We start from the raw sequence: 13,208 nt of genomic DNA on the forward strand, positions 1-13,208 counted from the left end.
CAATAAACACAAGGACTCTGGCTAGAAACGCACATAGGATCTGGTGCCTCGCAATGGAACGTACTAGAAACAAGTAGACCAGATGTCTACTGTAAGGTTTCTGAAGGAACTGTGTTGTGAACAGAAACAAAGAGTTCAGCTTGCAAAATCTAACGAGTTCTGAGCCTGTGCATTTGCGACTTTTTATTAGAGCAGATAAACCTGAATGTTAACCAAGGGGGGGCTTGTATCCCGGTCTCTCTAGTTTGCCGAGCACTTCCTTGAACCGTGATGTGGTCTTCAGGCTGCAGTGGGAGCGCTCCAAGGGCAGGGATTTTGTTTGTTCCCTGCTGGACCTTCAGCCCCTAAAATAGTGTCTACAGATAACAGATGTTCAAGAGGTAGTTGTTGGAAGAATGAAGTAATACACACAGAACCACAGAGAGCGATATGAAGGAAACATCTAACTTTGGGACCGTGCAAGAAAAATTCGTACAGATGGGCACTGGATTTGGGCCCTCAGACATCCCAGTGCTATGGCCACTGAAGAAAAACTGGCTTCCTATTGATGAGGGCCCCCAAGGCCCCCTTCATGTCACTGTTGCGTAGGCTGTAGATGAAGGGGTTCAGCATGGGAGTGACCACAGTGTACATAACCGCAGCGGCTGTGTCCTTCTGGGCTGTGTGAGAGGACGTGGGGCTGAAATAAACCCCAATGAGTGTCCCGTAGAACAGGGACACCACAGACAGATGAGAGCCACAGGTGGAGAAAGCCTTCTGCTTGCCTCTCGTGGAGGGGATCCTCAACACCGTGGCAAAGATGCGTGTGTAGGAGACCAAGATGCCCATAAAAGGAGTGATAATGGGTAGGGCGCCCACGGTGTACACCATCACATTATTGAGAAAGGTGTCAGAGCAGGCCAGCTTCAGCAGAGGGCTGAGGTCACAGAAGAAATGGGGCACCCGGTTGTGGGTGCAGAATGAGAGGCGAGTCAATAACACCGTGTGCGTCAGAGCATTGCCGAAGGCTGCAGTCCAGGATGCAGCCACCAGGAGGCCACAGAGCTGTGGTGTTACAGACCTGGCATAGTGCAGAGGGTGACAGATGGCTACATAGCGGTCATAGGCCATGGCGGTCAGCAGGAAGCTATCGATGCCAGCAAACCAGATGAAGAAGAACATCTGGGTCAGGCAGCCTGCATAAGGGATCCCTTTGTGCCCTGACACGTGGTTGACCAGCATCTTGGGGATGGTGGTGGAGGTGAAGCAGATGTCCACAAAGGCCAAGTTAGCCAGGAAGAAGTACATGGGGGTGTGGAGTCGGGGGTCAGTGGCGATAGCCAGGATGATGAGCAGGTTCCCCAGTCCCGTGACCAGGTACATAGTCAGGAAGAGTATGAACAGCAGCTGCTGTTGCTTGGGGTTCTCTGAGAGCCCCAGGAGCAGGAACTCAGAGACAGAGGTCACATTTGCCCCTTCCATGGCCATCCTGGATCAATCAGAAAGGAAACCTGAGAGTTGTCCAGGGTCCTGATCACGACCAACCCTTCCACTGCACCCTGATCTCATCCCCTCTCCTTAGTTCAGATGTTCGTGGATTCTTCCCACTCTTTCCTGCAACAGGACCTGTTTGTTGCACCCTTTCCATCAGTGACACACCATTCATTCCCACAACCCACCTGCAGGATCGGTGGACAGCAGCCAAGCGTGCAGACCATTTCTCACCTGCAACCCCTACACCTCAATGCCCCAGGTGGTCAACTTGTTATAGTATTGAGCTCAGCCGGCACACGGGGTAAGATGGAAATGTGGGCATTAACACCTCCAGGAGTGAGTTACAGCTGGCAGAGGACCTGTCCTTGTCGGGTGGCTCCCCTTGCCTTCATCAGTTCTGAGAAAGGCAGTTCTGAGGTGTGTTCTCTTGGGTATCCCTAGAAGGATTCCCCCCTCACGTGCCCCAAGTGCACATCTGTTCCTCCATGCCTCTCTTCTCCAAATGCTCATTGGATCTCCTGGGATTACCTCTTAAACATACAATTTGCCCTCAAGTACTTGAGTGAGAACCTGCTTGGGGGAGAATCCAAAGTAAGACTCAAGGATTCTGGAATTTCTTCCACCTTTGAGAGAATCCCTTCTTTGTCCCCAGTAGCCCTCCAGCTTCTGCCCCCTTTCTCTGCTTCCCTGGTATGAGGACTCCTCAAAAATATTGCCTGTTCTTGCATGTCTAGAACAGCCTTGACCTCCTGTTGCCACTCCAAGGCTAGTATGCAGCCAGTATGTGCCAGAACATTTGTCCGTTGCTAAAATATGGAAATATTTGGCTAGAAGATACCCTCATGGTAATTCCAAAGAAGAGTAAAATTAAGTAATGCAAATTATAAGGCAAACTCAAGATTTCAATTTCCCTGTTGTTGAAGGTGGCAATGAGCTTCGATGCACCGGCAACATCTGAGAAGTGTTTGCAAAACTTTTTGTCAGTTTGCCTATTGTAACTGTGAACAGCATGGTCACGTGCTTATGATCTGCACTATGGGAGAGGGACTAGTCTGTCAGTATCCTCAAATCTGAGGTTTACTCTGGATTTAGATAGTTAAGATTTACTTTGCTGCTTACTGTTTGTGCATTCTAATTTTTGCATAAATGTGCAGTGTTTGGATAATGATCAATTCAAGTTTATAATAAGACATTAAGGGAAAGTATCCAGAATGAAGAGGCAACAGAACTTGGTTAAACTTTTCAAGGTTCCTATTAAATATCATGAAGAGTACTCTGCTGGATTTGTGCGAGAACAGAGGAGGAATGTTATTCACAGTGCTCTGTATCCCAGCTACATCCGATGCTAGCAGAAGTCAGAACAACCTGAAATGGTTGTGCTTCTGCGTAAGACTCATTGTAAAATATGACAACTCATTTATATTTTTTGCAGACTACTATTTAACACTGCAAATGTGGGTGGTTTGTAGTAATAGGTGAAGGAAATATTGGATCCAAATACTGCTCACAAGTTGTTCACTGAGATTGGAAATGCTGACACCTATTTCATTTGAATGCCGTCATATTTAGTTCACCTGGGGCTCAAACAAAGAAAATTTGTAATAGTCAAGGACGAAAGATGAAAATAATGTTGTTATTAAGTGTCACACTAAAAAACAATGGAATAATAAAAAGTTCCTGGAAAAAATTGCTTTATGTCCAAATATGTTGGTAAAGCAGACAGAAAGCATTTAGAAAGCAATATGTATTTTAAAATACTCTGATGTATTGTTAAAAGTCATTGAGACTTTTCAGATATGATATAATTAATAAAACATCAAAACCATAATATCGGTATGGGCATGACAATTACCATTCAGACCGATGGATTTGCTTGTGGCAAAACCCATTCCCTGAAAAGAGAAAATAGTTTGGTGTGGAATTACTCAAATAAGGAAAACCTCAACCATGATCCATGTCACTAAAGTTGTTTCCGTAATGAATTTTAGAAGCGTAACTCACAGACATAATGTAAATCCAGAGTTTTGTGCAAATCGTGCAGAACTCTCTGGATGTTAATTTGGTATCATTGAAGCCTCTTTCTTCAGTTTTTGCTGGATGATTCAAAAAAAGATAACAACAAAAATGGAGGACTTTAAATATGCTTCTTAAAACGTTATGTATACCGCCATGCATCCAGTAAACACAGAGAGAATAATTCAATGTGTGTGAAGAGCTGGGGATGGAAAAAGAGAGAATTGGAAGTGTATTTGAATGTGAATGGAAAAAACTGAGGAGCTAAGACTGCACAGAACAGCCTGGAAATCTTGTCAGGTCCTGTAAATTCTTCTCAGTAATAATTGTGGGAAAGGAGTCAGCACTTAGAAAATAAAGGTGTGTATTTTTTGGTTTGTCTTTAGATTTTAAGAGTTGGCATTATTAAATACAATTCTAGGGGCACGTGGGTGGCTCAGTCAGTTGAGTGTCTGACCTTGGCTCAGGTTATGATCTTGGGTCCTTGGATCAAACCCCTGTTGGGCTCCCTGCTCAGTGGGGAGCCTGCTTCTCCCTCTCTCTCTGCACCTCTTCCCCTATGCATGCTCACTCTCTCTCTCTCAAATAAATAAATTAAATAAACGCAATTCTAATAGGGACATCAACACCCTATCTAGTTTTACAAGAAAGGAATAGTTGGGTTATTAAAGTTGATGATAATTTGATATATAAAAAGAACTGAACACACAAAAATAAGTGAAAAAAACCCCCACCGAGACAGAAGTGTGAGATATTACCGGAATGAAGAAACGTGGGATGCTACCTGAAATCCAACAAAATAAGTATCGATCCCCAGGTGTGGGGGCCGGGAGATTATTTGAGGGTCCACGACTAAGTTTCATGAAAATGAAACCGTTATTTGATGACAAGAGTAAAAATACATCCATTTATCAAATCCTAAAAGTTGATCAAAGTCTATCTGTGAAGCTCTGTGGGACAAATACTAATAAAATCAAGCTCTTCAAATAAATAGGACAAATAAACCATTGCTAGAGCTTCATTGGGTGGAGAGATTTCAAATATATAATACTCTCAGATGGGACTAGGAGAGCTAGGACTTTGCATTCAGTAAAATTGTTTGTTTAAAAAAAAACAGTTTGCTCAGTAGAAGGCAAGAGAGGACTTTAGCACCTTAAACAACAGTATTGATGTTAAGAGAAAATCTTGATTTTTTTGAAGTTGCATGTGACCTAAGGGCCATCACCTTGAACTGTCTCTCTCTTCATCTTTCCCTCCTCATCTCTGATCTCACCTCCTACTCTCCATTGCACTCATTCTGGTGTCATTGACAGTCCCTGAACAAGCCAGGCATGCTCCTGCCTCGGGGCCTTTGCACTGTCTGTTCCCTCTGCTTAGAACATTCTTCATTCTTCTCTGCAGATAGCCACATGGCTCTGTTTTCCACTTCCAGCCCCTAAAATAACATCTTCATGAAGCAGACAGGAGGAAGTGTTACAGAAGTAAACTAGATCCATCCTTCGCATAGCACCCTTCTCTCCATTATACGTAGAGGACAATTCCAAATCCAAATTCCAATTCCCACTAGGGAAGAAAATATGGAGAGTTCTCAAAAAATTAAAAAGGAAATGAAAGCAGAATGTCTGAGAGCTATCTGCAACCCCACATTCTTCACTGCATTATTCACGGCAGCTGAGTTCTGGAAACAACCCAAGTGTCTGTCAGTGGATGAAGGATCAAGAAAATGTGGCATATACATGATTGGAATATCGTTCAGCCATGGAGAAGAAGGAAATCCTGCCATTGGAGGCAACATAGAAGGGTCTTGAGGGTCTTGTGCTAAGTGAGATAAGCCAGATGGAAAAGGACAAACACAGCTTGTTATCACTTACGTGCAGAATCTCAAGCCAAACAAAACACAAATCTTACAAAGTCTAGCCCCTGCTGACCTCCCCAGTTTCTACTCTTGTCACAGCCCTCCAGCCACAAGGATGGGTGCAAGCTTGGCCCCTCCTCAAAGACTTCCTCCTTCCTCTGCCTCGAGCTTCAGGAGCCCTTTCCAGATTCAAGACCCACCGCAGATCCTTCCTCCTCCTCCGAAGCTCAACCCACGGGGGCTGCTGTTTCCTCTGTCCTCTCAGGACTGTGTTCTCTGAAACTGAAGAAGAGCTTCCTCCCTGGGAACCTGTGCCTGCTGCCCCGTCTCTCTCCTCCCCTGCCAGGAAGTCAATGTTCTGCCCTGTTGCATTTGGTAGTGGCATCGTGGACCACTGACAGAGCATCTTCAGCCTGGCATTCCCCAAGCTGCGGACAAGAATTCTGAGATGATGGCAAACACAGGGACCCCGCCTAACCCTGCAATTCCACCACAGAGGAATTCTCTAGAAGGTGCGTGGTGGGACTTGTTCAGGGAGGTTTGGAACGAGTAGTGCTCATCCACAGTAGGGGTGCGTACATCCATTGGGACACTCTTACTCGGTGGACATTTCTATAGTCACAGGAATGGAGGAATTGTGGAACTGCTTTCACTGGCCAGGAGAAGTCTCGAAAGCAGGGACAGAAGAAAACCACAGAAGGATGTGGGTAGAATCACGTTGCTCACGTGAAGTTTAAAGACAGGCCACGTGATTCTGTGGATCGCTCGCAGATATGTCCTGGGGAGTAGAGGTGCAAAAGTACATGGGAGTGACCCACGCTAGTGGTAGGATGTCCTTATCTCAGGACCAGGGGGAGGAAGGGAGGGAGCAAGGGGTGCGATACAGGCATACGGGAGTAGGGGAATGGAGGGGGAAAGTACGGGGATGTTTTACTTCTTAATCTGAATGATGAATACAAGCCAGACTCCAGCATGAAGTATGGTCTGTGCTTTTTTAAAGATAACACTTACTTATTTGAGAGAGTATGCAAAGGGGGAGAGATCCTGAGTGCGGGAGGGGCAGAAGCAGGTCTGCACTGAGCAGGGAGCCCAAAACGGGGCTTAATCCCAGGACCCGAGATCAAGACCTGAGCTGAAGCAGATGCTTAACCAACTGAGCCACCCAGGTGCCCCAATCTATGCTTTTTGGACACCGGCAATATCACACACACACGCGCGCACACGCACACACGCACACACACGTCCCTGCATACCCTTAAGGAGCTCATAGGGGGCCGAGGCCCCGGTGGGTGGGTAAGTGAATGGTGGATTCCACCTCATTCTCTGCCGAGGTCACTGTGTCCCCTGAGGTCCCACCCCAAGGTTCCAGGCACCCCACCTTTGCTGAACTACTCTGTGTCCCACAGAACCCGTGTCAAGGCCAGCTCAGCATCTACCCCAATCCCGTTCTCCCTCTGTGCCCAGGCTGAGGGCTGGCCCCACTGACCACCCAGGAACCTGGGCCAGAGACGCCGGCAGCAGCCTGGCCTCCTTCGGCCCCTCGTGAATCCTGATGCTTCTATGTGATCTTCCTCTTCTTCCTCTCCTCCCGCTGCCCCGCTGAGTTCTCCTCTTGGCACGCCTCACCTTCAACCCTGCCCCTTCTCTGGGCTCTTTGGGGACAGGCTTCTCCTTCTGGCTGAGCCTCCATAATGGCCGCCGCCACGCTGAAATGACCTCTCCCTTGCCGAGAAGCCTGCGCTGGCTCCGAGTGGCCCCGCTGCTAGCAGGGAACATTTCTTCCACGCCTCCGGTGCACCTGACACCACCGCAAGGAGGTTGACTGTAGCTTACTTAACCGCACTTTCTAAAGCCTTACTTAACAAGGCTTTGTCTTACTTAACCCTCGAAGAGGGGCACTCGGACCTCCCTTTCTAGGATGAAGAAGCTTGGGGGGGTCAACCAACTCTCTTGTTCCAAAGCCCCTCAGTCTCTCCACCGAGGACCCAGAGCCCGGCCCTCTGAGCAGGACTCACACTCGCTGGACACTTCCCGTTTTGTCTTGTTTTCATTGTACAGACGGGTGACTTGAGCCCGGAGAGGCAGAGTCACTTCCCTGAGGCCAGCCAGCAAGCCTGGCTGGAGACTCCACAGCCCCGCGCCTGCTGTTGACTTGCCCTGTCTGCCTCCGTCTCCCCCACTCACCTGGGGAAGGTGTCCCCTCCGCTGCCGGGATGTCTGGTCAAAGGCGAGCCAGCTTCTGCTGAGAGAGCGCTGTGGGCCGCCTGTGATGTAGAGGCAAGTCTTTGGCCTCACAGGAGGCAGCCGGAGGACCTGACAGAGCCAAATGTAGCCCTCCATCCCACTCCTCGGGCCCAGTCCCTCGTGTCTTGTTAAGCACCTGCTAATTGCTCGCCCCACACTCTGTCCCTGCTGGCCTGCCTCTTTGGGGAGGAGGGCGACCGCAGCTTGCCCTGGGTTCTTCCCTGCACCGCTGAGCTGCTGGGGGAGGGCATGGGCTCTGGGCCTCTTCGGGGGGAACCTTTCCCCGGGGTGGCTGGTGCCCAACAGATTCCCACAGGTCTGCCGGAGCTGCCTCACCGCTGGGCCAGGTCCGTGGCTTCCCATCGCTGGGAGCCAGGGCCTACCGGCCTTTATTTCTTCATTAAGGTGAAATTCACGCGACCCAGGATTAACTATCTGGAAGTGAAAGCTCCCGTGGCATGCGGCACAGTCATGATTTTGTGCAACCGCCACCTCTGTCTAGTTCCAGGACATTTGCATCCCCCCCATCCAGACGGACACCCCGTCCCCCTGAGCAGTCACTCCCCAGCCCCCTCCGCAGCCCCCGACAACCACCAGCCTGCTTGCTGGCTCTGTGGGTTACTCATTCTGGACATTTCACAGACCCGGGAACCTACACCGTGGGGCCTTTTGTGCCCGGCTTCTCCCTTAGCACAGCAGCGCATCCTCCGTATAGCCTGAGCGAGAGCTTCCTTCCTTCCTATGGCCGAGTAGTACTCCACTAACAGGCAGTCCTCGAATGTTAAGGGAGTACCATTCCATTGCAAGAACGAACCACGCTTTGTTTATCCAGTCACCATGGACGTTCGGGGGCTTGCGTCCTCTGGGCTGTTGGGAAGAGAGCTGCCGTGAACATCTGTGCGCTGGCATGTCCTCGCTCCCTGTTGTTACTTCTGTGGGGAATATCCCGATGTGCAGAACGGCTGAGCCATCTAGCGGGTCTAGGTTTAACCTTCTGAGGAACTGCCAAGCTGTTTTCCACAGCGGCTCCCCCATTTTGTGCCCCCCCCCCAGCCGGCAGGGCACAAGGTCTCGATCTCGCCACATCTCACCGAGCCTCATCCGTCCTTCTTAGGAGCGGCGTGAAGCCTTACCTCCTCGCGGTCTGACTTGCACCTCCTCTCATGAGGAATCAAGTTGAGCATCTTTTCATGCTCTGAATACCTTTGAGCTTCCGCATCTACTGGTAAAATACATTTGGGCACACACTCCCACTATATGAGCATTTCTTTAAAAACGAAGTATTGCACCACCATGGAATGCTATGAGCATTGTGAAACACGCCTCCCAAACTGAAGATAAAAAGGGAAGTTCTTGGGATGAAATAAACTCTTGGTTACTTCAAATAACCCTGACAGGAACCATGGCGATAGCTAATACTTAAGGTACCCTGGGGCCAAGTGCATGGCTAAGGGTATGGAAAGAAACTCTTATTAGGAGGTATCCAGGTGGTTCAGTCTGTTGAGCGCCAGATGCTCCGTTTTGTCTGAGGTCCTGATCTCAGGGTCCTTGGATGCAGGTCTGCACTGGGGTTTGTGGCTCAGTGGGGGGTCTGCTTCCAGAGTCTCTCCCTCTGCCTGTCCCCTAACTAGTGCTGGCGCTCTCTCTCTCTCTCTCTCTCTCTCTCTCTCTCTCTGTGTCTCCCTCTCTCCAAAATAAATAAATAAATCTTTTAGAAAAGAAAAAAAAAAACCCTTATCATGTGAGCTTTCTGACAATTGAAAAATGTTTGACTATTTCCAATCACAACTGATTTCTTTGTCACTGCCTTTCCCCTTCACAATGGGGCTGACTCAGAGTTCATTTTAAGGATGGAAGTGACGCCAGCAGCATTCTCTGGTTGGCAGTGGGGTCTTCGTGCTGTCTTTCATGTCACAGGCTCATTTTTGATGATTGGTGGATATAAAAATGGTTAAAGGACCTGTAAATCTACTCATTGTGGTGCACGTAGTTGCATTAATGCACGTCGAAATACGGTGAGATCTTAGGAGTCCATCTGGTGAAGTAGAAAATATTAACAAAGTACACTTCCCTTTTACTTTTTAAACCGTTTTTATTTCTAAATAATCTTAGACTCACATAAAAGTCGCACATAGATGAGGAGATCTTGTACAGCCTTCAGTCAGCTTACCCCAGTGAAACATTTTATAATGATATAATTATATATAAAAATATATTAAAAAATAATTATATATTACATTAAAATATATATAATTATAGATTTGTATATATTTAATACCATATAATTATGGTACATTTATAAAAACCTGGACTTTGACAGTGCTACAATTCTATTAACTAAATACCTTTTGGGGGGGAATTCATCAGTTTTTAATATGCACTCAATTGCTTTGAAACATTTTATGAAATTGTGTAGATTCATGTAATTGCTACCACAGTTAGGACACAGAACTGTTCTATCCGCCCAAAGAAACTGCCTTGCCTCCCTTTTATAGTCAACACTCCCTCCCTAACCCTTGACAACATACTCTGGTCAATATAACTCCCCAAATTCTGACATTTCAAGACAGTCATGCATAGAAATACAGTACACGACCTTCTGATATTGGCTTCTTTTATTTAGCATAATTCCCTTGAGAACCATCCTGGTTGTCACTTGTATCAGTAGTCCACTCCTGGGGTGCCTGGGGGGCTCAGTCCATTAAGTGTCTGCCTTTGGCTTGGGTCACGATCCCAGGGTCCTAAGATCCAGTCCGGCATGGGGCTCCCTGCTCAATGGGGAGCCTGCTTCTCCCTCTGCCTGCTGCCCCCCCTGCTTGTGCATGTGTGCTCTCAACTCTCTCTAATAAATAAGTGAATAAATAAATAAAATCTTTTTTTAAAATGAGACTGTGGCATTAAAGACTGCACGAGGACCCCACTGCCAACCAGAGAAGGCTGCTGGCGTCACTTCCATCCTTAAATGAACTCTGAGCCAGCCCCATTTTTTTTTTGACATTTTTCAATTGTCAAAAAGCTCACATGATAAGGGTTTTTTTTTTCTTTTCTAAAAGATTTATTTATTTATTTTGGAGAGAGGGAGACACAGAGAGAGAGAGAGAGAGAGAGAGAGCGCCAGCACTAGTTAGGGGACAGGCAGAGGGAGAGACTCTGGAAGCAGACCCCCCACTGAGCCACAAACCCCAGTGCAGACCTGCATCCAAGGACCCTGAGATCAGGACCTCAGACAAAACGGAGCATCTGGCGCTCAACAGACTGAACCACCTGGATACCTCCTAATAAGAGTTTCTTTCCATACCCTTAGCCATGCACTTGGCCCCAGGGTACCTTAAGTATTAGCTATCGCCATGGTTCCTGTCAGGGTTATTTGAAGTAACCAAGAGTTTATTTCATCCCAAGAACTTCCCTTTTTATCTTCAGTTTGGGAGGCGTGTTTCACAATGCTCATAGCATTCCATGGTGGTGCAATACTTCGTTTTTAAAGAAATGCTCATATAGTGGGAGTGTGTGCCCAAATGTATTTTACCAGTAGATGCGGAAGCTCAAAGGTATTCAGAGCATGAAAAGATGCTCAACTTGATTCCTCATGAGAGGAGGTGCAAGTCAGACCGCGAGGAGGTAAGGCTTCACGCCGCTCCTAAGAAGGACGGATGAGGCTCGGTGAGATGTGGCGAGATCGAGACCTTGTGCCCTGCCGGCTGGGGGGGGGGCACAAAATGGGGGAGCCGCTGTGGAAAACAGCTTGGCAGTTCCTCAGAAGGTTAAACCTAGACCCGCTAGATGGCTCAGCCGTTCTGCACATCGGGATATTCCCCACAGAAGTAACAACAGGGAGCGAGGACATGCCAGCGCACAGATGTTCACGGCAGCTCTCTTCCCAACAGCCCAGAGGACGCAAGCCCCCGAACGTCCATGGTGACTGGATAAACAAAGCGTGGTTCGTTCTTGCAATGGAATGGTACTCCCTTAACATTCGAGGACTGCCTGTTAGTGGAGTACTACTCGGCCATAGGAAGGAAGGAAGCTCTCGCTCAGGCTATACGGAGGATGCGCTGCTGTGCTAAGGGAGAAGCCGGGCACAAAAGGCCCCACGGTGTAGGTTCCCGGGTCTGTGAAATGTCCAGAATGAGTAACCCACAGAGCCAGCAAGCAGGCTGGTGGTTGTCGGGGGCTGCGGAGGGGGCTGGGGAGTGACTGCTCAGGGGGACGGGGTGTCCGTCTGGATGGGGGGGATGCAAATGTCCTGGAACTAGACAGAGGTGGCGGTTGCACAAAATCATGACTGTGCCGCATGCCACGGGAGCTTTCACTTCCAGATAGTTAATCCTGGGTCGCGTGAATTTCACCTTAATGAAGAAATAAAGGCCGGTAGGCCCTGGCTCCCAGCGATGGGAAGCCACGGACCTGGCCCAGCGGTGAGGCAGCTCCGGCAGACCTGTGGGAATCTGTTGGGCACCAGCCACCCCGGGGAAAGGTTCCCCCCGAAGAGGCCCAGAGCCCATGCCCTCCCCCAGCAGCTCAGCGGTGCAGGGAAGAACCCAGGGCAAGCTGCGGTCGCCCTCCTCCCCAAAGAGGCAGGCCAGCAGGGACAGAGTGTGGGGCGAGCAATTAGCAGGTGCTTAACAAGACACGAGGGACTGGGCCCGAGGAGTGGGATGGAGGGCTACATTTGGCTCTGTCAGGTCCTCCGGCTGCCTCCTGTGAGGCCAAAGACTTGCCTCTACATCACAGGCGGCCCACAGCGCTCTCTCAGCAGAAGCTGGCTCGCCTTTGACCAGACATCCCGGCAGCGGAGGGGACACCTTCCCCAGGTGAGTGGGGGAGACGGAGGCAGACAGGGCAAGTCAACAGCAGGCGCGGGGCTGTGGAGTCTCCAGCCAGGCTTGCTGGCTGGCCTCAGGGAAGTGACTCTGCCTCTCCGGGCTCAAGTCACCCGTCTGTACAATGAAAACAAGACAAAACGGGAAGTGTCCAGCGAGTGTGAGTCCTGCTCAGAGGGCCGGGCTCTGGGTCCTCGGTGGAGAGACTGAGGGGCTTTGGAACAAGAGAGTTGGTTGACCCCCCCAAGCTTCTTCATCCTAGAAAGGGAGGTCCGAGTGCCCCTCTTCGAGGGTTAAGTAAGACAAAGCCTTGTTAAGTAAGGCTTTAGAAAGTGCGGTTAAGTAAGCTACAGTCAACCTCCTTGCGGTGGTGTCAGGTGCACCGGAGGCGTGGAAGAAATGTTCCCTGCTAGCAGCGGGGCCACTCGGAGCCAGCGCAGGCTTCTCGGCAAGGGAGAGGTCATTTCAGCGTGGCGGCGGCCATTATGGAGGCTCAGCCAGAAGGAGAAGCCTGTCCCCAAAGAGCCCAGAGAAGGGGCAGGGTTGAAGGTGAGGCGTGCCAAGAGGAGAACTCAGCGGGGCAGCGGGAGGAGAGGAAGAAGAGGAAGATCACATAGAAGCATCAGGATTCACGAGGGGCCGAAGGAGGCCAGGCTGCCGCCAGCGTCTCTGGCCCAGGTTCCTGGGTGGTCAGTGGGGCCAGCCCTCAGCCTGGGCACAGAGGAAGAACGGGATTGGGGTAGATGCTGAGCTGGCCTTGACACGGGTTCTGTGGGACACAGAGTAGTTCAGCAAAGGTGGGG

General features: G+C 49.4%; 1 protein-coding gene across 1 annotated transcript; it reads right to left on the reverse strand.

Moving 5' to 3' along the window:
• Nucleotides 1-513: 513 nt before the first annotated feature.
• LOC308350572 (olfactory receptor 1f45-like) lies at nucleotides 514-1,467 on the reverse strand (the record flags this gene model as incomplete). Its single annotated transcript, XM_080815988.1, has 1 exon — nucleotides 514-1,467. The coding sequence occupies one exon, from the start codon at nucleotides 1,465-1,467 to the stop codon at nucleotides 514-516; it is 954 nt and encodes a 317-aa protein (XP_080672114.1).
• Nucleotides 1,468-13,208: the final 11,741 nt, after the last annotated feature.

This window comes from Martes martes, assembly GCF_963455335.1.
Source record: "Martes martes genome assembly, chromosome: 1".
Classification (NCBI taxonomy): domain Eukaryota; kingdom Metazoa; phylum Chordata; class Mammalia; order Carnivora; family Mustelidae; genus Martes; species Martes martes.